The sequence below is a fragment of the Procambarus clarkii genome, chromosome 16 (genome assembly GCF_040958095.1).
Source record: "Procambarus clarkii isolate CNS0578487 chromosome 16, FALCON_Pclarkii_2.0, whole genome shotgun sequence".
In the NCBI taxonomy this organism is placed as follows: Eukaryota; Metazoa; Arthropoda; class Malacostraca; order Decapoda; family Cambaridae; genus Procambarus; species Procambarus clarkii.
This window is the reverse complement of record NC_091165.1, coordinates 38,023,175-38,050,655: the sequence shown is the minus strand read 5'-3', so window position 1 is coordinate 38,050,655 and position 27,481 is coordinate 38,023,175. Positions and strand designations below refer to the sequence as shown.

General features: G+C 45.0%; 1 protein-coding gene across 4 annotated transcripts in view; it reads right to left on the bottom strand.

The window, feature by feature from the left end:
- Arpc1 (Actin-related protein 2/3 complex, subunit 1A) overlaps nt 1-15,409 on the bottom strand; it is a 67,334-nt gene extending 51,925 nt beyond the window's left edge. The window contains exons 1-5 of one of the 4 annotated variants that reach the window (XM_045745638.2): nt 15,360-15,409; nt 11,258-11,356; nt 8,233-8,384; nt 6,058-6,166; nt 81-253 (exon numbers count right to left, since the gene is read on the bottom strand). In XM_045745638.2, coding sequence (XP_045601594.1) covers nt 81-253; nt 6,058-6,166; nt 8,233-8,384; nt 11,258-11,324 — 501 coding nt within the window. In that variant the 5' untranslated portion in view covers nt 11,325-11,356; nt 15,360-15,409. Of the gene's footprint in view, nt 1-80; nt 254-6,057; nt 6,167-8,232; nt 8,385-11,257; nt 11,357-13,525; nt 13,702-14,921; nt 15,057-15,151 lie in introns of those variants that run through there. The other 3 variants (XM_045745636.2, XM_045745639.2, XM_069325460.1) reach the window with 3 other exon arrangements.
- Between the last annotated feature and the right edge of the window lie 12,072 nt (nt 15,410-27,481).

Sequence of the window (27,481 nt, the reverse complement as noted above, 5' to 3'; positions counted from 1 at the left end):
AGAAAAAAAAATTAAAAAGAATATTGTACAAAACTTTTAATGTAATATACTGTACAGTACAGTACATACAAAATTTCTACCTTAAAATCAGCAGCTCCTGCAGCTAGAAGAATGTTATTGGGATGCCAGTCCAAAGTAGTGATGGTGGACCGGATGGGCTTCTTGATGTGTTTAGATACCCACCAGTTATTTTCCTGCTCAAAGTAACACACCGATATCAGCCGTGCTCCTGATCCTACAGCAAATTTGTTTTCTGCGGAATGTTAAATCTTTTAACTCGCTCAAAACATGGCAAGGAAAAAACAGACAAATATATAAGTTCTGCACATTTCTATTCACATCTAGCAACCTATTACTTCTTTATTTGCACAAATGTTTAACCCACCAACTTTCCCCAGTAACAATAACGACAAACTGAAACTGGCAAAATTTGTAACTTTTTTCAGATACAGCACCATTAATCAATTCTCTGGGCTGCTGTGACCCATACCACCAAGATTGCACTACTACCCATTAGCTACTCTGGAGCATGCATTTTAATTTTTGCCCTTAAACCCTTCCACCGAGTGACATGACTGGGGTTGATCTCGGTAACTCTCCGTAACCTGCACATCACAGCTGGGGCATTTTTAAAGTACAGAATAAGATTTAAAATCCCACAGGTACACGGAGCTCACATCTGCATCATCAGGTCTCCAGTAAACAGATTCCATCTTATAAAAATAAAATGTGAAGACCACTAGGGGCCTGGCGGTTGAGTAGCCAGCGCTCAGAATTCACATTTCTAAGGTTCTGGGTTCGATCCCCGGTGGAGGCGGAAACAAATGGGCAGGGTTTCTTTCATCCTGATGCTCCTGTTCCCCTAGCTGTAAATTATGGTACCTGGGAGTTAGATAGCTGCTACGGGCTGCTTCCTGAGGATGTGTAAAAAAAAGAAGGCCTGGTCGAGGACCGGGCCGCGGGAACGTTAAGCTCCGAAATCATCTCAAGATAACCCCTCCTGGATGTGAGAGCCTCAGTGCCATACTAAGAGGGCATCCTGAATAGTGCATACTGCAGCAGCTGACTCCATTGACATACACCTTGTACTCATAGCCCAAGGCGATAATCTCATAGATCTGGACTGGAATAAGAATTATGTACAATAATCAGTTATCAGTTAACCCATTGCTGGTTATGATGTTCAGAGCACAAGACAAACATCCATAGCGCACATAGAATACTCAGGGCTTAGGACCAGGATTTCGATAATAGCAGTGACGGGGCTAGAGTTAGCAATGTGCAAAGTATATTGGAAGGTATTTTGCTGTCAGGTGGCATCAGCAACTGAAAAGCATGTGGTGCCATGTTATGCTTTGATTATCAGATTACCACACCCACCAAAATTGCTTGTTGTTCTGTTATGGTGCATATGTAGATACTGTAGTAACATACAATGTATGTAACATACAGTGTAATAAAAGCAAAAACAATATGTTTTACTGTTCTAAGGATATAATATCGTGTGCACATTAGTGACATGAATTTATCATTATGTAACAGTGTTTAACATGTTTTGTGATGCAAGTACTGTAACATTAAGAGCCCATTGCATCATTGCACTTAAAAAACAGCGTTGAATGTACTGTAATGAAATGCCACTTTCTGGGTGAGCTCTGGAGGCTTCCTGAAGCAATGGGGCTAATATGCGATACATTAGACTAGGGCTTTAGTCAATGGAGTTCTGCCTACCAGGAACATGGAGCCAGAACCTGGCCCCACTCAGAGAGGCACAGGGAGCAATGGCCCTGGAAACCCCCCTAGTTGGGGGTTTCCCTTATCTGCCATCGACCAGGGTTAGGCACCCAGAACAGTAGGCATAACAAAACAGACCCCACACGGTAAGAAAATTGCAACCAAAAACCGAACAGAGAGGCAGAACTCCCTCCAATCCCAAGGAAACAAACAAATGTCACACTATCGCCATGTCGCTCGTCCTTGCAGCCCCCCCCCCCCTTTTGAGGGGGAGAGGGAGTCCCAGACCCTCCCTTGCTGGCAACCCAGCCACTCCAGTTTGGAGGCCAAGTATCAACCACGTGAAAACCACCGACTGGAGGGAGGGAGGGTTGCCAGGGGGGGCTCCGGGGCTCACCCAGAAAATGGCATTTTATTACACTCAATGGTGGTTTTCTGTGGGAAGCCCCCTTTGGCTTCCTGGAGCTACATAACCAAAGATAGGGAAAAGAGGGACTTACCCGGGAGGTGGCCGCAAAACACTCCTCGACGCGAAGTCGAGATAACTGGCTGCAACCTGTGGCCCAAAACAACACAAGAACGCCCAAGCCCAGGAATGTTAACCAAATATCGGGCAGCCAGGACCCTGTTCGACCTCCAAAGTCCTTATGCCCGAATATCAGCCCAAGACATGTTGCCAAAAACAGCAGCCAACGCACCAAACTTCCTAACATCATGGGCACGAGGATAGACCGCAAGCTGGTTAGACTTAATAACTCTGTGGACAACCTGGGAGACCCGAGCCCTGGAACAGGGAAGGAGGGAAACCAGATCAACCCAAAGCGCATCCCCATCCACAGAAGCCGAAGCGCACAAGTAATGGCGAAGAGCCGCAACCGGACACAAGACATGATGCACCCCCAACCCCCTGACCTGACCAAGCATCAAGAACCCAAGGACCCCTCCAGAAAGCAGCCATCTCATTCTTCGCCAGAAAAAAAGGCGAAGGCTGCAACCGAACAAACTGACTACCAGGACTGAAGGAGCAGAAACCCCTGCGCCGGAGAAGAGCACGAAACTCACCGACCCAACACCCAGAGGCTAAAGCCAACAGAAACAGAGCCTTGGAAAAACAATCTTGAGCTGAAAAGGCCACCTCGAATCAAAGAGAAGAAAGATAGGAGAGCATCCTGTCCAAGGACCAGGATGGCTCAGGCGACGCATGAGCAGGCCGAAGGTGATATAAAGCACGAGAAAGCTTACGGAACAGGACAGAAGCAACATCCACCCCGAAGCAAGCTGAAATCCAGAGCATCCCAGACCCTGCCTTAATCGACTGAGCTACGACATGGAAAAGGAGTTGAAACCGAAGTTCTACTGAAATTACTGGATCCTGCAGCCTCCGAGGTTTCAACTCCTTTTCCATGTCGTAGCTCCGTCGATTAAGGCAGCGTCTGGGATGCTCTCGGACGCAGGTTCGAATCCTCGTCACAGCCTTTGTGGATTTGTTCAAGCTTGCTATATCGTCCTCATCGGTGCTGTATCACTAGCATCTAACCCTTGTGATAGGTCCTTATTGTGCCTAGCTTCATCAATATCATGACCCTTATGTTCTTCAAACAATAAGGTGTGAATTTCACCGACAGAGAGCGATTTTTCAACACCGCGTCAGACAGGTTTTTAGAGCCAGAGGTGCGTGCGCCACCCATGGTTGTTCACTTGGAACTGAGCCAGCCAGCAGTCCTAGGAATATTTTCCAAGATGGCTTCCTCTTACTGGAGGTCCCAAGAGTCCACTTCATACACAACCTACCGTGCGTATTTTGAATGGGTAGAAATATTAAAAAGGTGTTTTCTCGGTTGGTGCAGTTTCCCACCGACTGAGTTTTCTCGGTTGGCACAGCACAATGGTTAAGACGCTTAAACTTGCCCCCCCTCCCCCCAGGTAAACCTGCAGAACGGTAGAAATTTCTCAAGCGTGCGAGTCCGACGGAACCCATGCCACGCCCCAAACAAAAAGAATGGGCAGTCTGCCAGCCAGGAAGACTCCAGAACCTCCAAACACACCCAATGCAGGGAAGAAGAACCGAACTCAAATGAGGATGTCTCCATCACGGAGACAGAAGCTGGGTCTCGCAGGAGGTACGCAGCAAGAACCTCCCGAACCTCCTTAGGTGATATTTGAGAGGCAGAAAACCTCTGGAAAGACAGAGAAGAGGAACCCAAGGAAGCCCAGAACCAAACCTGGAAAAGAGTCGACCCCTAATCATACTCGTACAGGGAAGGGAGGGGGGGTTAAGAAAGCCCTTCCCCCCCTGCAACAGCAAGCCCCACAATGATGGCACCAACACCCAAGCGGGGTCAAAGGTGGCCCAAAGCCCCCCAGGTCAACTCCTCCCCAGCCCCAGGATCCCCCAAATTGGGACCCGGGGCAGAGCCGTCCTCCATACCTTCTACCCCTGCAGAAAAGGCAGTGTCCAGGGAAAAGGCTGAAAAAAAGGGGGGGCCTGCTGGTGGGACCCAGAAACCTTGGAAGGAGGAACCAGCTCAAATGCCTCCATCCCCAACATGAACGGGGCAGCCCCCGAAGCTGCTCAAGTCTCATTACCAACTAAACCCTGCCCCGACCCTGAAACCCTTAGACATTTGAGAGTTGGAAGTAGGGGGGGAGGTGCAGGATGAACAACAGGGAAGGACCAGGGAGCATGGACTGAACCAGAGTCAAAGCGACTAACGTCCCCAGATTCGGCTCCCTATAACCAAAGCAGGGCAGCCGCGGGGCATCTGGGTGGGAAACCAACCTTGCGCTTTGCAGCAACCTAAACCTAGCATGCAATGCAGATGATGCCTGTACCATAATAGTAATGTCATCAGAATAGTACTTAAGAACAAGCAGAGAACACAACTTTTAAGACTCCAGGTCAAAGGTGTCGTTGACCCAACGGGCAGCATAACGGAGGCAAAAGTGGTGACTGTCACCCTGAGACAAGGGCAGACAGCAACCTTCAAACCTTCACGAGGCAGGCTGGAACTCGGGCCCTGATAGTGTTTTCCAGGGCCCTTAGGCTGACTGCTACGAGAAGCCCGGGCCAGGTGTTCCTAACCGGTTAAGACCCAAAGCTGACAAAGGGGGCATGGGGAGATCAAATTTCTGAAACCCCTGTAACATGTACAATCACAGGGGCCTAGCAAAGGGCCACCAATATATTATAAGTGGAACTATAGCCACACCAGGCAGACCCCCCAGGCAAGGAAAACAAAAACTAAAGAAAACCCTGCAAAAGTACGTCCCCAAAGGATACAGGAACCGGCCGCTGTGTAGGTAGACAGGTTGCACAACACCTTGATGCCCCAACCAGCATGATACCAATCCCTACCCAAGGCCAAACAAGGGCCATGAAGCCCAAGCTGGCCCCAAGGGCGAGGTAAGTGCCAAGCAGCAAAAACCCCTACGGAATTGGTTCTTGAACGCATTAGGAAAGAAAACCCTAACATGCAAAGGTTATGGTTTTAGGGAAGGCATCCTTACCTAAGCACTCACAGGGCACTTAGGGAAGGATGCCCTTAAGCGCATACAGCACTGGTACTCTTGAGGACACCTGGCCACCACACACAACAACATCGCAGAGGACACCACAAAGGTCGACACTGCTTGGAAAGCGGGGCCAGAGAAGACGTCTGCCCCGGTTCGCATTAGCTAATGAACTAGAGTGGCTGGGTCGCTGGCATGGGAGGGGAGGGGGGGGCGGCGGCTGTGCAGACGAGCAACGCAGCAATGTAGTGTGACATTTGCTTGTTTCCCTGGGATTGGAGGGAGTTCTGCCTCTCTGTTCTGTTTTTGGTTGCAATTTTCTTACCATGTGGGGTCTGTTTTGTTATGCCTACCATTCTGGGAACGGTAGGTATAACATCCCATTCAAGTCTACTGGCACTATTGCTTTAGTAGCTTTTCTGGGTACTGGGTATTGCCTTGGCACTGTTGCTTACACCTAGAAGTTGCTTGTTTTGGTACATTCTTCCTTTCTGGTAGAAAACCCCTAGCCACAGGGGGGTTTCCAGGGCCACTGCTCCCTGCGCCTCTCTGAGGGGGCCAGGTTCTGGCTCATGGTCCCCGGTATACTGAACTCCATTGACTAATGTCCCGGTTTAATGATTCGCAAATTAGCCCAGGGAGCCGAAGGGGCTCCCCACAGAAAAATGTTATATTTTTGTATATTATCCTGTACAGTGTTATCAGTCAATGCTATAATCTTGGGCTATACACAATACATATTTTTCTCATACAAAGCTGTACAGCAAAAATGTAAAATATATGTTTTCTTTAACAACAATAATAAATACTGACCATTTGGGGACCACTTGACACATGTGGCAGCTCGGTTGATACGTAGAAGTACAAGGGTAGGACTCCACTTGCCATCAGTTCCACATGTCCACACATAAGCATTTCGGTCCTACAAAAACACAAATAACAACTTGTAATTTCTGCATTATAGTCCTAGAAGTTTTATAATCACACCTATCTTTAAGATATATTGCAATGAAATACTATGAACTAACATATCCAACAGTCACTGGTACAAACCAAGCACTGAATATAATGAAGTGCCTATTTCTGGTGGGTTCCCTCTGTATGTTCCTGAGCTACCCATCTGCAGTTCTCAAAACCCTAGTACCACACCTGGCCCTAATGACTCATTACTGCCTACCAGACACCACCACTACTACCAGGATCTGGCCCCTCCCCTCCCCCTCAATATAGGCATAAGGAAGAGAGGATGCTTGATCAACCACATTACCATCAGAAAGGTAGACCACACCAAAACAAGTACAGTGGTACCTCGGAATGCGAGTGTCCCTGTATGCGAGTTTTTCGGAAGACGAGCAGGATTTCCTCAGAAAATATGTCTCGGAAGGCGAGGGTTACCTCGGAACGCGAGTTTGTTCATACATGTACAGGCCGACTGGCGCGTGGTGGCATGGCGATCGCGCCTCAGTTTACCAGTGTCTCGTGTCCAGTGACTATCCCACCTGAATTCTTCACAAGGATTTACAGTTTTTTATCGGTTTTTTGGCCATTTGAGCATAAAAGTTGCCATTATATATCTTGCCATGGGTCTCAAGAAAGCCATTGGTAAGGTTCAACCTAAGAAAATAGCTGTGAGTAGAGGCAGTAGAGGATGTCCCTTCTTGATTAAGAAAATGTGTGAAGTATGGGAAGAACTGCAAAGTTTTGTTGAAAAAACTCACCCAGATAAAGCTGTAGCAGGCCGTTGCATTGACCTTTTAAATGATAATGTGATGTCTTACTACAGACAAGTGTTAAAATGTAGGGAAAAACAAGTGTCATTAAACAAATTCTTAGTAAAACAAGCAAGTCCTAGTGGTATGCAGGCAAAATGTGCCAGTGTGTGCATACCAGTGAAGTCCTCACTGCCTGATGTGATAATGGAAGGGGACTCCCCTTCCAAACAGTAACTCCTCTCTTCCTCCCACCTCCTCACCATCTTCCATACGCCTACAGCATTCAACAGCAAGGTAAGTAATAGCTTGAACATAGTTTTGTAGGTTTATTTAGATGAATTAGGTATAAAAATTTAGTTTGATGTGGGGTTTTTGGGGTAGTCAGGAACGGATTAATTCATTTCCCTTTATTTCTTATGGGGAAATTAGCTTCGGAATGCGAGTTTTCGGAATACGAGGCGTCTCCAGGAACCAATTAAACTCTTAAACTGAGGTATGCCTGTACCTGCTAGCACAACATTTGCCACCCTGATTCAAACTATTTACACTCTCACTGTTAAGGTCCAGCAACTAGCTAGTTCCACACCCTTATCACCCGACGACAACCCAATGACAACCCATAAGGTTGTCAACCTGATGACAACCCACCCTTTTGGCAACCCAAAAGGCAGGGTCAGCTATCCCTGTTATTCACGCACTTGGTGTGCTACAGTATGGTCCTCATGTCTCGCAGTTTCGCAGCTCTCTGTCAGAGAATGGTGTGAGTTTTGCACATATTCCCAGGTACCTGGCCTACCTAATATGTTACTTATTGAATGTCGGTAGTTACCCCTCAGGACTTACTTTGGGGACTGTCTTGCTATCCCTTTCAAGTCTGCTGGCACTATTACTTTCGTAGGTTTTCTGGGTACTGGGTATTTCCTTGGCATTGTTGCTTGCACCTAGCAGTTGCTTCTTTTGGTACATTCTACCTTCCTGGTGGTTTCCACTTTGGTAATGTCATGGATCAAGTATCCCCCTTCCCCTATGCCTTTATTGAGGGGGCCAGATTCTGGTGCAGGTATTCCATAGTTGCTTGTCACTCATTAGAGCTTGTGAGGTACTAGAGTTTACAGGATTCCAGGTGGGTAGCTCAGGGATAAAAAGGAAACCTCTCACTCCTCCCCCTTCCCTCCCCTAAAAAAAATATTTGTGTGCTTTAGTTTCATACATTTGTTCAACTCTAACTGGTCAAGATGGAGTTAAAGCCAAGAAAAGCAGTCAACAACTGGCTTACCGCTCCACAGGTCACAATTCGGTTGGTAGTAGGAGCCCAGTCAATTCCAGTGACACGCAGGTCATGGCCTTGAAGTGTCTCTTGCAGCTTCCACTCTGATCCACACCGACCATATATGTTCACTTCGTTATTGTTGAGGCTTAGAGCAACTTCTGAAGTATAGAGAAAGCTAGTCTAATTAGAAGAAAACAAATTTAAGCTGTTGTTTACAGAGAAATAAAATAAAATTATGAAAATATCATTTACGGTAAGATATGTAAAATATATTAGATGTACAATGGGTCCTTGCTCTTCTGAACCTTGCTCTATAGTATTCCTGGATGGTCCGAACAGTTTATGTTCGGTGCATGTTATTCTGTAGAACAAACAAATATTGGTTTAAATGAGTATTGTTGGCCAAAAACCACTGACAAGCCCAGCTGTGGGACGCAGTTGTATCAACAGCCAGCCTAATCCAATTGTAAACTTGTACAGTAAATCTTTCAACCCTTAACCACTGCACTGCTCCAAACAACAAATGTCGTTTTGAGAGTTGTGCGTTTTTTTTTAATTAGGCTATATTTTAATGTTTTTTAATGTTTTCATCAGTGTTTGTTTTTTGAAATGAAAATAGTCGAGTTTGAAAACATTTTGACATTAACATCATAATCTGTTTGACATCTGAACATATATAAAAATAACAAAAATATGTCCTTAACAATTGTACTATGAAGTTTTTGCCAAAAACAGGTGTGCAGTGCAGGGGTTAAAGGTTAGTTATCATCATTTACCAATTTAAGTTATTTCAAAGTTTTTATACAAATGATCTAAATACTGCACTACACAATCGAGTGATCCCGTGTCTATGATGTTACTGTACTTGGTAATTTGTTCCCAAGGATAGCCACCATGTTTTGAACTAGCATTTACCCAAGTCTTTCCTGAATCTAAACTTATCCAATCCAATTTTGTATGTTTATAGTTCACCTATATGCATGTAATGACTTGACCAAGAACCAGGAAAAAACTCTATCATTATGAATTGATTACTATATGATGTGGCTACCATCTAATAATAGCCTGAGATAATCATTAAACCATAATTTGGCATTTCCTGCTGGTGTTTGAATCTATTTCTGGACAACATTACCGGATAGAATAACAGTAAAGGGATTGGGTTGCTAGATACTTTCTTAGAGCTGTGCCTGGAATAGGTTTAATGCAAGGCTGTGAAACTAGTGGCCTGCCACTCTTCAACACGCAGCCCACAACTCACTTGCTGCTTCAATCACCCCCCAGATGTTAAGAGTCCTATCTTGAGATTCTTCAGATGATTTTGGGGCTTTTTTTTAGTGTCCCCTCGGCCCGGTCCTCGACCAGGCCTCCTGAATATATATATTAGAATATTTAAGTGTTTTTGTTTGTTAGGTGCCTGTATGTCCCATAGCATAAAATGTGAATAAGAAATCATTTCCAGTAGAAATCAATTATATGTAGTTTTAAGTATGTACAGTATACCGCTGAACCAGGTTTATGTGTGTTTCAGACGTGACAGCTCTCAACTTTTGCTGAGGCAGGTGGTGTCACTGTCACCAGCCAAGCCATTATTTGAAGCAGTTATAACATCATAATAATCAGAAGCACTTTTCAGCTTTATTTACTTTTTTCTCTTTCTTTTTTTACATGAGCCTATAATCATGTTACCAAAGACATTAATGAAGAGCTTCGGGTTGTACAGGAAAAGTGATTGAGTTTTCATGGTTAATATCACAAAACACTTAAATTACTTGTACACAAACATGAAAGAATGTAATAAATTTATTTACCTGAATTTACCTGAGAGCCACCATCTCACTACCTGCTTGATGGGGTTCTGAGTGTTGTTTTACTTCCCAAGCCCGGCCCGAGGCCAGGCTTGACTTGTGAGAGATTGGTCCACCAGGCTGTTGCTTGGAGCAGCCCGCAGACTCACATATCCACCGCAGCCCGGTTGGTCCGGCACTTCCTGAAGAAAACTATCTAGTTTTCTCTTGAAGATGTCCACTAGAGGCCTTGATGAGGACATGAAGTCAGTTGCTTGTCAAAGGTCCCCCAATTGGTGCTGAGGATTTAATCCAGCTGGATTTTGAATGGCAGCAATGTTCTGGTATTTACAGCTTCAGTGGGTAGGCAGTTGCATGGGTTTATAACCCTACGGGTGAAAAAGCATCTCCTGTTTTCTGTCCCGCATTGACTTGAGCCTGAAACCATTGCTCCTTGTATGTGTTACATCTGACTTTTTGAAGGAATTGCTTGGATCAACATCCTCCGAACTGTTCTGTATTTTAAAAGTTTTCCTGGTTCTTGGTCAAGTCATTACATGCATATAAGTGTATTATAAACATACAAAATTGGATTGGATAAGTTGAGATTCAGGAAAGACTCAGTAAAGATTCAGTAAATGCTACTTTAAAGATGGGATCAGCTCTGTCATGTCCAGTTTGTAGTGTAGTTAATCCTGTGGCCCTCTACCATTTCTGGTATAAGTCGGCTTAGTTCTGGGACACTTTTTGTCGCCCGGTGTTGAACTTTCTCCAAAGCAGCTATGTCCTTCAGAAGATGAGGTCTCCGTGCAGATGACAGACAGTAAAGTGAATTGAAAGGGATGCCAGTTATCAATTTATGACTTTTTATTTCTTATTTTTTTTTTTGCAGGGATATTCAATTTTTAAATTGATAACACTTGCCACAAAACTAAAATTCAAAAGGTTACATTATGCAAAATTAACCCTTAAACTGCACACCACAACAAGGGTTGTTTTAGGCCTATCATAAAAAAAACTCCCATACATACATGGGGCTCACATTTGCTTCCCCAAGGCCTCCAGTAACCCATGATTTAACCTGATGATAGGATGTCCTTAGGGGCATTTTGCCATACAAGACAAGACATTTAAAAAATGACAAAAGTTATTTGTATCAAAAAATAGAAATACTGTACAGTAATGTACTTATAATAATAAAATGTGATACAAGTTATATTATAAGTTATAGAGCGAGTACTTACGGGTTCGGTCAGTATTCCAGGCATGGCAGGTGATAGGCACAAGACCGAACTGAAACACTTCTGTCATGATGTGTCACTTGGAGCAGGTACACTGCAACACTGATGAAAACATCCTCCAATTATTATATGTACTGGTATTTATATATTAATCACTCATCATCAAATCTACGTCAACACAGACTTCCGAAAAATTGTAAATTAAATAAATCATGAAAGATTATAGAAGTTACATATCTAAGTACAAATCAGATGTCTAGTTTATGAATCAACACTTTTCTTGCCTATTCACTCTCCTATAACCCTTAAAGTGCTCAATACATTGAAGGGATGATCTCGCTAATTATCCTAAAGCTACACGGCACACTCAAAGAGATGTTTTAAAGATTGTATTGACATGATATGTTTGCTGATCATCACAAGCTACTATGAGAGAGATATGACGCTAAAGATGACTGTCATGCCCTTCAAGATGACCTGGACAAAACAAATGTATGGAGCAACATTTGGCTGATCTAATTTAATGTGAATAAATACAACATTATGAAATGTGGAACAGGAAATAAAAAGTCACACACAAGTCACATCTTTTTGGCATTTCTGGCAAAAGCCCAAAATGCTTTGTATAACAGTGACTTCATTAGTATGTGTCACTCCTGTCCCTATAATTCTACATTACTCTTGTATTCTTAGTACACACATTCTTTTGAACAAACATTATCATTATCAAAGAACTCTGATAAAGAAAAAAAACATATGGGCAGTCCTTGATAGAAAGCTGTCATCTGAGGAATACATTGTGCAAGAAGCCTAGGCTACTCTTTCAAACTTCAGAATCACTATTAACTACATGGATGGCAATATTTTGAAGAATTTTGTCACAACCTGTTTGAGACCAAAACTGGAGTATACAGCGGTTATATGGAGCCTGTATCTCAAGAAGTGCATAAATAAACTGAAAAAATGAAGACATTCAACTAAATGGCTTTCAGAACTGAAAATCAAGAGCTATAAGGAGAGGCTAGAGATATTAAAGTACCAAAGCTAGAAGATAGAAGAAAAAGAGGCGATACAAATATTGCACTTTAAACAAAATATTAACAAAAATCAATATAAATAACAAAGAAGAATTCTTGAAACATACATCTTCAAGACCAAGAGATCATGAAGATCATGGACCAAAAAGACCAGCTAAGGAAACAAAGCTGCCATAAACAAATTTGAAAGTTCTCTTTTGCAAGCAGAGTGGTAGAGGGTTGGAACAGTGAGAAGATGGTGGAGGCCAAAACCATCAGTAGCTTTAAGGGGTCATATGACAGCGTACCTGGATGATGAGACATGAGGAGCACAGACATATTTATATTTATCCTGTGACAACACTTACGTAATGACGTGCACGTCACATCCAGAGATGTATTAAGGCACCATGTAAGATTTCAAACCTCCGCAAATACACAGGGCTCATATCCGCTACCTCAGGCCTCTGGTAAACAGATACCAGCTTTGAAAACATATGTGGGCACCACTTCTGGGTGTGAGGGGCTTCAATACTAAGTCAGCAACTATGAGCAATGCATGCAGCAGTAACTTATGTTAGCAGCAGTAACATCACCGCCACGCAGCTCATGCCTACAGCATCACATAACAATGATGAAAGGAATGCTATAGTGCTTTTAATTCAGAAGGGGGCCCCACCTTCAGTAGCAAATGACACAGGGACACCCAGGGACTGGAATACAATTAATATCAAAAGAGAATTTGATAAAATACCTCCAAAGGATACATGATCAACCAGGCTGTGATTCACATATCAGGCTGCAACCAGCTACATCCAAAATCCTGGTTGCCCAGACCATTAACCAGAGGCCTGATCAGAGACTGGGCCTCGGGAATGTTCATCTTCGGGACCATTGCAAGGTAACCCCGCGGATCAAATCCTTATCTACCCCCACTAATGCCAGTATGTGTATACTGAAGTACACCGGACAACAAAAATCACTCCAGAACTAAGTCAACTTACGTATCAGGAACGGTTGAGAGCCATAAGGCTAACAACACTACAAACCAGGCATGACAGGGTGGATCTTATTGAAATGCTTTTAAAATACTGAACATATTGGAGGATGTTAATCCGGAAAATTTCTTCAAAAGTTCATGTGTCACACAAACAAGGAGTAACAGTTTTAAGCTCAACAAGCCACAATGTAGGAATCAGAACAGGAGATGCTTTATCAATCACAGGGTTATTAACCCAAGGAACCGTCTACCCGCCGAAGCCGTTAATGCCAAAACTCTGGTGGGTTTTAAAGTACAGCTGAAAAAGATCAAGTCAGATGGGGGGACCTTCGACAAGCCGCCGGTTTCCTGTCCTCATCGAAGCCAATAGTGTTAGTGGCTCTCAGGTAAACTCTCAGGTAAACTCGGGTTTTAATGTGGTCAACACTTGCCTGTAATCATTAAATTTATATTATCAATATAACAGGGTATGTCCTATGCTGTTACGGTTTTATCTGGAAATAAGGTTTATATATATGGTAAGAACACTCTTAGCTGGGTACTTGACATTATTAAGTAATTGTTATATTTACTACAGTACTATATATAGAAATCTTATCTTTTTAATTTTATTACCTTAATATTTTTCTTTATTTGCCATTTCATGTCTCCTCTTTTTCAAGCATTGTTATTAAATTTAGGTCTCTTAAATAAAAAGCTTCATAATTAACTGTTATTATATAAGGCAGATTACTATAAACTGTCACCTGTCTGTTTTATGTAATGCACAGACAGATGTAAAGTATACCTGTTGACCAGTAGGCTCCACACGAGCTTACTGGCCAACAGATATACTGGTACTTTATTCCTTACTGGCCAATAGGTGTACTTTATTCCTTACTGGCCAATAGGTATACTTTATTCCTGAACATAATTTTGAGGTAAAATAATCTATCTGTAGACCAGGAGCATCGAGAAGTGAGGTAAACCTCTTGGTGAACATGTAAACTGATTATGTCGACATACATCAGGTGATATAAAATTAATGTGATTGGACTTTTGTCCAGCTGAACCAGCAATATGATTGACTAAACGACAAGATGAAAAATTTTCCCATCAATCTGACTGGTCAAATGAATTATAGCAGTGACTATCAAGAAGCAGGTGAACCAGAACCAAATCCCCGAATACCTTCGTACCAACACCTCCCCGACTCGTGTGTTGGGGTCGTCTTACACAACATCTTAAAGCCTCCATGACACACTGATTTAAGAAGATATACACGATGCTTAGGGTCGTCTTACACAACGTCTTAAAACCTCCATGACACACTGATTTAAGAAGATATACACGATGCTTAGGGTCGTCTTACACAACGTCTTAAAGCCTCCATGACGCACTGATTTAAGAAGAAATACACGATGCTTAGTGAATCTACATCCTGGTGGCCAGGCACCAGTCACCTTACCTTAACAAAACATATGGAATTTGCTAGAGCCTTAATCAAGATACACATTAATGATGGTGGAGCTTAGGTAAATATATCAAAGTCTTAGGATTAAAATCTGTGAACCCTAAGCTGTACGAAATGGTAAATATCCACTCTTTAAAATCATTTAATAAGAATCACAGGGAATACAAAAATTGTCTGAGAAGCCTTGCTGGACACCACCTCGCAAAATCCAGTAAAAACACAGAATATAATCCACAGATGTAGAGAAAAAGAAATACGGTGAGGCGAGGAGCATTGAGAGCCTCGCCGGATGTGCGGCCCCGCCTCTCTCTCTTATCTCCTGGCCCTCCTCTCACCTCCTATAACACTCTCCAACATCTCTCACGCCCACCAACCGCCCCTACGGCACCCACTCACCCCCTACGGCACCCATACCAACCCCTACTTACCTATATATCGAGGGGATATTAGCGGACTCTGGTCAGTCTACGCTAACACCTGGAGCCTATGACAACACGCCGTGTCCGGACCCCTGCACGCGGCTTCCAACACTCCCCCTATCATGGCCTGCCTCCGCCCGCTACATCTCTCCGCTACACAAAAATACAGAGTTAACGGCATCAATTATTATAATAATATAGGACAGAAATAGCTTACAGCGCGAGAAGCTTGGAACACTCCGAGGGCTGGCTCTTAGTTGCAGGGAATGAGACAAGGGCGGGACCCCCGCAGGGCCGAGTGGAGGGCCGTCCACACCCTTATCAGTACACGGGGTGACTGTCCACACCCTTATCAGTACACGGGGTGACTGTCCACACCCTTATCAGTACACGGGGTGACTGTCCACACCCTTATCAGTATACGGGGTGACTGTCCACACCCTTATCAGTACACGGGGTGACTGTCCACACCCTTATCAGTACACTGGGTGACTGTCCACACCCTTATCAGTACACGGGGTGACTGTCCACACCCTTATCAGTACACGGGGTGACTGTCCACACCCTTATCAGTATACGGGGTGACTGTCCACAGCCTTATCAGTACACGGGGTGACTGTCCACACCCTTATCAGTACACGGGGTGACTGTCCACGCCCTTATCAGTACACGGGGTGACTGTCCACACCCTTATCAGTACACGGGGTGACTGTCCACACCCTTATCAGTACACGGGGTGACTGTCCACTCCCTTATCAGTACACGGGGTGACTGTCCACACCCTTATCAGTACACGGGGTGACTGTCCACACCCTTATCAGTACACTGGGTGACTGTCCACACCCTTATCAGTACACGGGGTGACTGTCCACACCCTTATCAGTACACGGGGTGACTGTCCACACCCTTATCAGTATACGGGGTGACTGTCCACAGCCTTATCAGTACACGGGGTGACTGTCCACACCCTTATCAGTACACGGGGTGACTGTCCACGCCCTTATCAGTACACGGGGTGACTGTCCACACCCTTATCAGTACACGGGGTGACTGTCCACACCCTTATCAGTACACGGGGTGACTGTCCACTCCCTTATCAGTACACGGGGTGACTGTCCACACCCTTATCAGTACACGCGGTGACTATCCACTCCCTTATCAGTACACGGGGTGACTCCACTCCCTTATCAGTACACGGAGTGACTGTCCACACCCTTATCAGTACACGGGGTGACTGTCCACACCCTTAACAGTACACGGGGTGACCGTCCACGGCCTTATCAGTACACGGAGTGACCGTCCACGCCCTTATCAGTGCACGAGGTGACCGTCCACGGCCTTATCGGTACACGGAGTGACCGTCCACGGCCTTATCAGTACACGGAGTGACCGTCCACGGCCTTATCAGTACACGGAGTGACCGTCCACGCCCTTATCAGTATACGGGCTGACCGTCCACGCCCTTATCAGTGCACGGGGTGACCGTCCACGCCCTTATCAGTACACGGGGTGACCGTCCACGCCCTTATCAGTACACGGGGTGACCGTCCACACCCTTATCAGTACACGGGGTGACCGTCCACACCCTTATCAGTACACGGGCTGACTGTCCACACCCTTATCAGTACACGGGGTGACTGTCCACACCCTTATCAGTACACGGGGTGACTGTCCACACCCTTATCAGTACACGGGGTGACTGTCCACACCCTTATCAGTACACGGGGTGACTATCCACACCCTTATCAGTACACGGGGTGACTGTCCACACCCTTATCAGTACACGGGGTGACTGGACCACCCTGCCACCCAGAGCGACTTAATATTCAAAGACTTCAGTAAGGGAGCAGAGTGGTGTCTTGAATTGGAGTTTGTTATTGTTCTAATTGGTGATTTATGTTGGGTAGTTAGTGGTCGGAAGGAATTTTGGGTTGTAGATCCCCAGGCACAGATATCTTAGGTGAGATATGAATAAATGGGAGAATAATATAGAATTGAGGCAGGCTGAGGTATGTTGTATCTGATCTTTGAGAGAAGGCCTACTGTTTTATAGACTTTCTTGTTATTTTTGTACATGGTAATGGAAGTTCAGCTTGTAGTCATTGTGATAACCAAGGAATTTACCTTCTATTCTGTATATTATTTGGGAAGTGTTAATTCTTAGGTTAATATGATCGGGGGACTTGTTACCAAACAATATTCCATTTCCAAACTATGATCTCCTCTCACTATATTACGCACTAATCTATCCTTATGTTACATACGGTATCTGTGCATGGGGCTCAACCTCTGCAAACTACCTGAAGCCCATCATCACCCAAGACAAATCTGCTATCAGAGCAGACAAACTCTACTTTCAGACAACACTCAGCCCCCCCCCCCTGTTGAAATCTCTAAACATGTAAAACATCAATGCTTTGTACTCTCATAAACCCAATGTGCCTTCTTGTATACATGTATATGTAAATAAATAAATAAATAAATGTGTAAAATGTTTTGTCAACGTTCAGGTTAAGTTTGTTGGCAATCAGCCAATGAGGAACTTTTTCTTAGTTCAGTATTCAATGTGTCATTTAGAATAAGTGGGTTAGCATTGAAGAAAATGAAAGTTATGTCATTAGCAAATAGAATTGGCTTCAAGTGTTGAGTGGCATTAGGAAGATCATTGATGTAAATGAGAAAGAGGAGCGGACCAAGAATACTAGGCTATGGAACGCCAGTGTTTATTGGCAAGGGTGGGAGAGATAGCATCATTCACAGAAATATACTGCAGGGTTATCTTAACAGCATTATGGGCCCCTGGGCACACCAGTGTGCTGGGGCCCCTACGACCAGGGTTATCTTAACAGCACTATGGGCCCCTGGGCACACCAGTGTGCTGGGGCCCCTACGACCAGGGTTATCTTAACAGCACTATGGGCCCCTGGGCACACCAGTGTGCTGGGGCCCCTACGACCAGGGTTATCTTAACAGCATTATGGGCCCCTGGGCACACCAGTGTGCTGGGGCCCCTACGACAACCACTCACGGGAATAAAATGTAAATGGTCGATAATATTAAACATATATATAAATATATATATATATATATATGTATATATATATATATATATATATATATATATATATATATATATATATATATATATATATAATGAAATGATGTATATATTATTGGCACATCAACAAAACTGATGCTTAATCATACTCCTCTACAGATATACCATTGATGGTATATCTGCTGAAACTGGATGATTGCTGGCAGGAGTGGATGCTGACGTGGATGCTATATATGAAGAAATGGTATGAGTGGCTGTCGTTGCACTGTGTTGAGCCACAATGTTAATTTTGGAAGATGTCCTGTTTTCTCCTCCTCCTCTACAGCTCTCTTTCCCTTCTCTGCTCCGCTCAAAACATTACGTAAGAAATGATGTTACAAAACATCATATCTGCTGAAAGGGTTATTCACCTGGAAATACATATCTGAAATATTTAGTATTCAGTCACACACCAGGATGTAGGGTTTTATTAGCCCAAAACGCTATGCGTGTTAGTGGCTTTACAAGAATGTAAACACATCAATGTTATGTATTCTCATGAACACAATGTACCTTCTTGTATATAAATAAATAAATAAATAAATAAATAAATAAAATTCTGCTTCCATAATGAACATATCCTATGCTCGTGTGGCCCCTATGCTCGTGTGGCCCCTATGCTCGTGTGGCCCCTATGCTCGTGGGACCCCTATGCTCGTGGGACCCCTATGCTCGTGGGACCCCTATGTTCGTGGGACCCCTATGCTCGTGGGACCCCTATGCTCGTGTGGCCCCTATGCTGGTGGGACCCCTATGCTCGTGTGGCCCCTATGCTCGTGGGACCCCTATGCTCGTGTGGCCCCTATGCTCGTGGGACCCCTATGCTCGTGGGACCCCTATGCTCGTGGGACCAATATGCTCGTGTGGCCCCTATGCTCGTGTGGCCCCTATGCTCGTGGGACCCCTATGCTCGTGTGGCCCCTATGCTCGTGGGACCCATATGCTCGTGGGACCCTTATGCTCGTGTGGCCCCTATGCTCGTGTGGCCCCTATGCTCGTGGGACCCCTATGCTCGTGTGGCCCCTATGCTCGTGGGACACCTATGCTCGTGTGGCCCCTATGCTCGTGGGACCCCTATGCTCGTGGGACCCCTATGATCGTGGGACCCCTATGCTCGTGTGGCCCCTATGCTCGTGGGACCCCTATGCTCGTGTGGCCCCTATGCTCGTGTGGTCCCTATGCTCGTGGGACCCCTATGCTCGTGGGACCCCTATGCTCGTGTGACCCCTATGCTCGTGGGACCCCTATGCTCGTGTGGCCCCTATGCTCGTGGGACCCCTATGCTCGTGTGGCCCCTATGCTCGTGTGGCCCCTATGCTCGTGTGGCCCCTATGCTCGTGGGACCCCTATGCTCGTGGGACCCCTATGCTCGTGTGGCCCCTATGCTCGTGTGGTCCCTATGCTCGTGGGACCCCTATGCTCGTGGGACCCCTATGCCCGTGTGACCCCTATGCTCGTGGGACCCCTATGCTCGTGTGGCCCCTATGCTCGTGGGACCCCTATGCTCGTGTGGCCCCTATGCTCGTGTGGCCCCTATGCTCGTGGGACCCCTATGCTCGTGTGGCCCCTATGCTCGTGGGACCCCTATGCTCATGTGGCCCCTATGCTCGTGTGGCCCCTATGCTCGTGGGACCCCTATGCTCGTGTGGCCCCTATGCTCGTGGGACCCCTATGCTCGTGAGGCCCCTATGCTCGTGGGGCCCCTATGCTCGTGGGGCCCCTATGCTGGTGGGGGCCCCTATGCTCGTGGGGCTCCTATGCTCGTGGGGCCCCTATGCTGGTGGGGCCCCTATGCTCGTGGGGCCCCTATGCTCGTGGGGCCCCCTATGCTGGTGGGGCCCCTATGCTCGTGGGGCCCCTATGCTCGTGGGACCCCTATGCTCGTGGGGCCCCTATGCTTGTGTGGCCCCTATGCTCGTGGGACCCTATGGTGGTGGGGCCCCTTTGCTCGTGGGGCCCCCTATGCTCGTGGGGCCCCTATGCTCGTGTGGCCCCTATGCTCGTTGGGCCCTATGCTGGTGGGGCCCCTATGCTCGTGGGACCCCTATGCTCGTGTGGCCCCTATGCTCGTGGGACCCCTATGCTCGGGGGGCCCCTATGCTCGTGGGGCCCCTATGCTCGTGTGGCCCCTATGCTCGTGGGACCCCTATGCTCGTGTGGCCCCTATGCTCGTGTGGCCCCTATGCTCGTGGGACCCCTATGCTCGTGTGGCCCCTATGCTCGTGTGGCCCCTATGCTCGTGTGGCCCCTATGCTCGTGGGACCCCTATGCTCGTGTGGCCCCTATGCTCGTGGGACCCCTATGCTCATGTGGCCCCTATGCTCGTGTGGCCCCTATGCTCGTGTGGCCCCTATACTCGTGGGACCCCTATGCTCGTGTGGCCCCTATGCTCGTGGGACCCCTATGCTCGTGAGGCCCCTATGCTCGTGGGGCCCCTATGCTCGTGGGGCCCCTATGCTGGTGGGGGCCCCTATGCTCGTGGGGCTCCTATGCTCGTGGGGCCCCTATGCTCGTGGGGCCCCTATACTCGTGGGGCCCCTATGCTCGTGGGGCCCCCTATGCTAGTGGGGCCCCTATGCTCGTGGGGCCCCTATGCTCGTGGGACCCCTATGCTCGTGGGGCCCCTATGCTTGTGTGGCCCCTATGCTCGTGGGACCCTACGCTGGTGGGGCCCCTATGCTCGTGGGGCCCCCTATGCTCGTGGGGCCCCTATGCTCGTGTGGCCCCTATGCTCGTTGGGCCCTATGCTGGTGGGGCCCCTATGCTCGTGGGACCCCTATGCTCGTGTGGCCCCTATGCTCGTGGGACCCCTATGCTCGTGGGGCCCCTATGCTCGTGGGACCCCTATGCTCGTGGGGCCCCCTATGCTCGTGTGGCCCCTATGCTCGTGTGGCCCCTATGCTCGTGGGACCCCTATGCTCGTGTGGCCCCTATGCTCGTGGGGCCCCTATGCTCGTGAGGCCCCTATGCTCGTGGGGCCCCTATGCTCGTGTGGCCCCTATGCTCGTGGGACCCCTATGCTCGTGTGGCCCCTATGCTCGTGTGGCCCCTATGCTCGTGGGACCCCTATGCTCGTGTGGCCCCCTATGCTCGTGGGGCCCCTATGCTGGTGGGGCCCCCGGGCAAGTGCCCATCGGGTCCATGTGGTAAGACGACTCTGTCTCTGAGGTAAGATTGTGAGTATTGAAGGCTCCATTGTGACCTCTGACTCCATTGTGTTGGGGGTTATTGTGGTTAACTGTTAGATTAAGGACCTGCCCGAAACGCTGCGCGTACTAGTGGCTTTAAAGCCACTTTGTAAATCTTGTAAATTTACAAGATTGTAAATACTATGCTATGTATTCTCACTAACCCAATGTACCTTCTTGTATATAAATAAATAAATGAATAAAACTGTCAAAAGCCTTCCCTAGGTCAACAAATAAGCCAATGAGGTACTCATTCTTGTCAAGCGTTGCATTTATAAAATTAAGCGTACTAATTAGAGCATCGTTTGTGCATTTATGGGGTCTGAAGCCATACTGAAGCCAAGTATGTTATGTTTATTTGGTTGAAGTAAAATCGTTAGTACGTTGGTCTGTCAAATGTTTTGGAACAGGTGAGGAGGATTGTTAGTAGTCTAAAGTTGTTGATTTCGGGACAGCTTCCCTGGAAACACAAACCGTAACTGACCCTATTTTCCGCTTGTTACAACTTGTAATAAAGTTGTTACATCTTGGCTTAACGTGTTTTTGACGTATTAGAACATTGTTACAACTTGTTATATTGGTTCTTATAACTTGTTAGGAGGTGTTATATCTTGTTCGAACGTTGTAGCAACGTCGTAGTTTCGCTGTGTGTTTGGCGGGAATTGTCTCCTAAGATTTCCCAACGTCAAGAAACTGTCGTATTAAAGTGCCCTTATCCTAACCTACCAGAGGACCCAAAACAGAAAACGGGACAGTATGTCAATTTCGCGAGCCGCTTCCAATCTCTAGTACGACAATTTTTTACGTTAGGTAAAGTATACGTCAAAATGCGACGTGCCATTAGACCGGGCCTTAAGAATTTCGAGATTCCTTTTATTTACAGGTGTTGACCATGAAGAATCAAGACGCCCAAGTTGTCTACGATCATGTGATCGCTCAGGCCGTCACACCTCTCATGCAGGCTACACATTCTCGTAGTAATTCTGATGATATATCATGATGATATGTTTAGGTTGATACGACGTCGTGTGATTCATCAGGAAGTGTCTTCCTTTCCACTTCTCAAAACTGACCAGCTCACGCTCGGAGAGTCTGTCATTTTGGCTGCTTTCCGTTCCCCAGATTATGGTGTAAGAGCCTCTGACATCAGGCGCGACGTCTCTCCTGTCTGACAGAAAGGCCTGAAGTCACCTCTGTGTCAGCAACCCGTCCTCTTAAAAAGAACGTCACTTTTGGCTGGTATGCGCACTATGGCCAAATTTGGACGTAATTTGAAATGAAATCGACTCACAAAAGTGACGTTCTGTTCCGTTTTCTAGGTGTCAGAGGGGTGAATTCAGGCCTTCCTGTCAAACGCGAGTGACGTCGCCTGGTACGGTTAGTAAGAGACCGCTACGGTAACCGCAGGAGACGTTTACCAGTATAAGAAGAGCAAAGCGTTTCTATTACGAGAATAGATTCAAAGAAGCGAAAGGCAACATGAAAAGCACACGGAGAGCCAACTCTAACACCCAAGGAGCTAAACAACATTCACATAATAAGATAAAAATCTCCAAAGATGGTTATACACCTGCAACAGATCTTGAAACAGCAACTAAATTTAATAGGTTCTTTTCATCGATTGGTGCTAATCTTGCCCGAAAAATCCCAGAGACTCAGACACATGTTACCACATATCTTTCAGGCAGCTACCCAAACTCTCTTCTCCTCTCACCAGTCAGCCCTACAGATGTTGTGTCCATCATACACTCACTAAAAACCAAAGCTGGAAACATTAGTGAAATACCATCGATGGTATACAAGAGAGCCTCCCATGCCCTTGCACCACCCATAGCTCTGCTGTTCAATAAATCCCTAGAGTGTCATACCTTCCCTGATATCCTTAAAAAAGCAGGAGTAACGCCAGTTTATAAAGGAGGTAACACGGCAGACATAAATAATTACAGACCCATATCGAATCTACCTATATTATCAAAAATATTTGAAAAATTATTTACAAACAGCTCTACTCCTATCTCCTAAAATTCAATATACTAAGTCCCTGTCAGTTTGGCTTCCGCTTCCAAAAGAGTATCAATGATGCTATTGTTAGTCTGCTTCACTTGATCTACTTAGCCCTTGACAAAAATGAGTTTCCGATTGGCCTTTCTCATTGACCTGAGAAAGGCCTTTGATACTGTGAACCATAACTACCTCTTACGTAAACTCCACCATTATGGAGTTCGTGGCCTTGCTCTTTACTATATCCGATCCTATCTTAGTGACAGACACCAATATGTAGCCATCAATGATATAACCTCTCCCACTCTACCACTAACCGTAGGGGTGCCACAGGGCAGCATCCTAGGACCCCCTCCTGTTTCTTATATACATAAATGATCTGCCTAATGTCTCTAACATGCTTAAACCTATATTGTTTGCTGATGACATTACTCTCATCTACTCTGACCCCAACCCATTCATGTTAAATAATGTTGTAAACAATGAATTAAAAAAAGTCCACTTGTGGATGTCAACCAACAAACTCACACTAAACATAAAAAAGACCTACTATATCTTATTTGGAAACAAATCAACAAATGCAATTCAGCTTCAGATAGATAATGTAAACATTAGCAATAAAAATGATGGAAAGTTCCTTGGCCTATACTTAGACAATAGACTCAACTTCAGCACCCACATACAACACATAACTAAGAAAGTCTCTAAAACAGTTGGTATACTCTCCAAAATCAGATATTATGTACCCTACTCTGCTCTCCTCTCTATTATGCACTTATCTATCCCTATCTTACTTATGGTATCTGTGCCTGGGGTTCAACCTCCTGCCCGAAACGCATTGCGTAATAGTGGCTCTGCCCGAAACGCATTGCGTAATAGTGGCTCTGCCCGAAACGCATTGCGTAATAGTGGCTCTGCCCGAAACGCATTGCGTAATAGTGGCTTTAGGCATTGTATGTACTATAGCTCTATCTATATATCGATCCATTAATGTGACATTACTTGTATGTATGTACCTTACCTGAATAAACATTTATATTTATTTATTTATAAACTACCTCAAGCCCATCATCACCTAGCAAACATACTGCTATCAGGACAATAACTAACTCTGCTTTCAGACAACACGCAGCTCCCTTGTTCAAATCCATAAACATGCTAAACATAAATTCACTTCATACATTCTCTTGTGTAAATTACGTTTATAAAACCCTTTTTCTAAGTGCAAACCCTGTTCTGGTTTTACATCTGGACAGATGTAATAGAACACATGCCCACCACACCAGAAATAAATATATCTTTGATATCCCCAGAGTCAAACTTAATCTATGTAAACACTCCACGCAAATAAAGGAACCTAGTCTATGGAACTCACTCCCTAATGATTTGAAAAGCTGTCCAACTTTTGCCTGATTCAAAAATAAAACCAAAAAGTACCTAATTTCATCTTCATAGTTTTCTACCATGGGCTTTATCTTCACACTGTCTCTAGTGCTACTCAATCCTCCAATATTTGTACCTAAGCCATATTACTTTACCATTGTATTCTTAGATATCATCTGATATCATGGTTGTTGTATTGAGTGCATATTCTACTGCATTTTTCCTTGAAACTTTTCCTTGAAATGGTCCTCGTATTGTGCTTTAGTGAACAATGTATAACCCTGAAATGCTATCCTCAAGTACCTAGTGATCCTTGTTTCATAATTGTGTATTGTTATTATTGTGTATTATTCTGTTCTGCTTTTGTGTCAAAATTTCTTCAAATTACCTGTGAACATTTTTTGTCAATTTTTCTGTAATTATTCTACTTAAAATTATCTTTACCTGTAAAGAAAAGTTGTAAAATACCTAATTTTACTGTTAATTTATAAAAAAAATCTGTTAGTTTAAGGACTTGCCGGAAACGCTATGCGTGCTAGTGGCTTTACAAGAATGTTAATTCAACTTATTTTCTATATTCTCTGTTAACCCCAATGTAATTTCTTGTATATAAATAAATAACTTGGGGGTTAGAAATAGCCTAAGCTACTCTATCCCTTTGAGATGTATTTCTTCCTTGTCTCAATAAACATACTTGAACTTGAATAAATAAATAAATAAATAAATAAATAAATAAATAATCTATACTCTATATGGTCTCGTAGTTCAGTTGGCTTCGTTCTTGACTCATAATCTGGGATACCGGGCGGGGTACAAGTGGTTAGTCATGTTTCCTTTCACGCAATGCCTCTGTTTACCTAGCAGTAATCCGGAGTTAGGCAATTGTTGTGGGGTTGCAGCTTGAGAAGGGATAGTAGTTCATCTTATTGTGAGGACGATACTAGCCTAATGAGTATCTTGTGAGTGATAGCTTTTTATGCACCATATACTCGTGCTGTTAGTGGTAGTATAGTGATATATCATGATTATACTGTGAGCGGTCAGCCCGTCCTCCTAAGGTTTCTCAACGTCAAGAAAATGGTCAATTTAAAGTGGTCTCTCCTAACCTACGAGAGGACCCAAAACAGAAAACGGGACAGTACGTCACTTTCGGCAGCTGCTTCCATTTTCTAGTACGACTATTTTTAGCTTTATGTATTCAGACTTACCCACGACGATTTTCGTATAGGGGAACGGGGGAGCAGATGGGATGGGACGGAGGAGTAGGGACGACGGCACTAGCGCGGGCACCACCGGTTACCTCTCCTCTATTTACAAACACACACATATATATGCGAAGAAACTTGAATGGTCCCCAAGCCAATATGCTTGGGGAACTTGCCTAAAACGGCTTCCTACACCAGTTACTCCATCTATCATCATTCTATTACACAGGAAGAACCGCACGTCTATGGGTCATCCAATAATGTTAGCAGACTTCTAGATACCTTACCACTACACCACAGTCTCCGTGGTGTAGTGGTAAGACACTCGCCTGGCGTTCCGCGAGCGCTATGTCATGGGTTCGTATCCTGGCCGGGGAGGATTTACTGGGCGCAATTCCTTAACTGTAGCCTCTGTTTAACGCAACAGTAAAATGTGTACTTGGATGAAAAAACGATTCTTCGCGGCAGGGGATCGTATTCCAGGGACCATAGGATTAAGGACTTGCCCGAAACGCTACGCGTACTAGTGGCTGTACAAGAATGTAACAACTCTTGTATATATCTCAAAAAAAAAAAAAAAAAAAAAAAAAAAAAAAAAAAAAAAAAAAAAGATGTTACCACTGCTAGGTTTAGGCTCGGCTACAAGTACCTCTGGCCGTTTGTAACATCTGCTGATGTAGGATTTGACTAAATGTAAACTCTGTCAGCAGAACTCTAGAAACAAGGGAGTTAAGCTTTAGGCTGCACAATGAAACTGCTATAAACAATTTTATAACTGCTGCTGATAATGTCAACTGGGAGTCCGAGTTAGGTAACATAGGGGACATCAACCTAGCAGTGCAATCCTTTCTACAAACAACTCTTAGCCTTTATAACACCCACTGTCCTAGGCTTACAAAACAAGTCACAAGCAAAAGGCTTAACAATCCTTGGCTTACAAAGGGAATACTGAAATCCATTAACAAAAAACACGACCTTGAGAAGAAGTATAGGTTAGGAATTGTCTCCAAAGAATTCTCAAAGAATTACTCATTATTGCTATCTAAGATAATTAGACGAGCCAAAACTAATTACTACGAAGATAAATTTACTCAAATAAAGAGCAACATTAAACAAACTTGGAGCACAATTTCACAAATATTGGGATCAAAAAAATCTTTAAATAACAAACCGACTCTCCTGTCTAATAACGATGGTCAGCTTTCAGCCTCTGATTCTGCTATTGAGTTTAATAGGTTCTTCTCTTCCATTGGTTCATCCCTTGCAAATGATATTCCATCTTCCAGTACTGACATTAAGGACTATCTTACAGGTAACTATCCACAGTCTCTGTACCTAAAGCCTATTAACTCCACTGTCGTCAATGAGATAATCCTTTCCCTTAAAACCAAGTCTGGTGCCCTTGAGGAGATACCAACTTTAATTTACAAAAAAGCCTCCAGATCTTTAGCCCCTGCTATTGCTT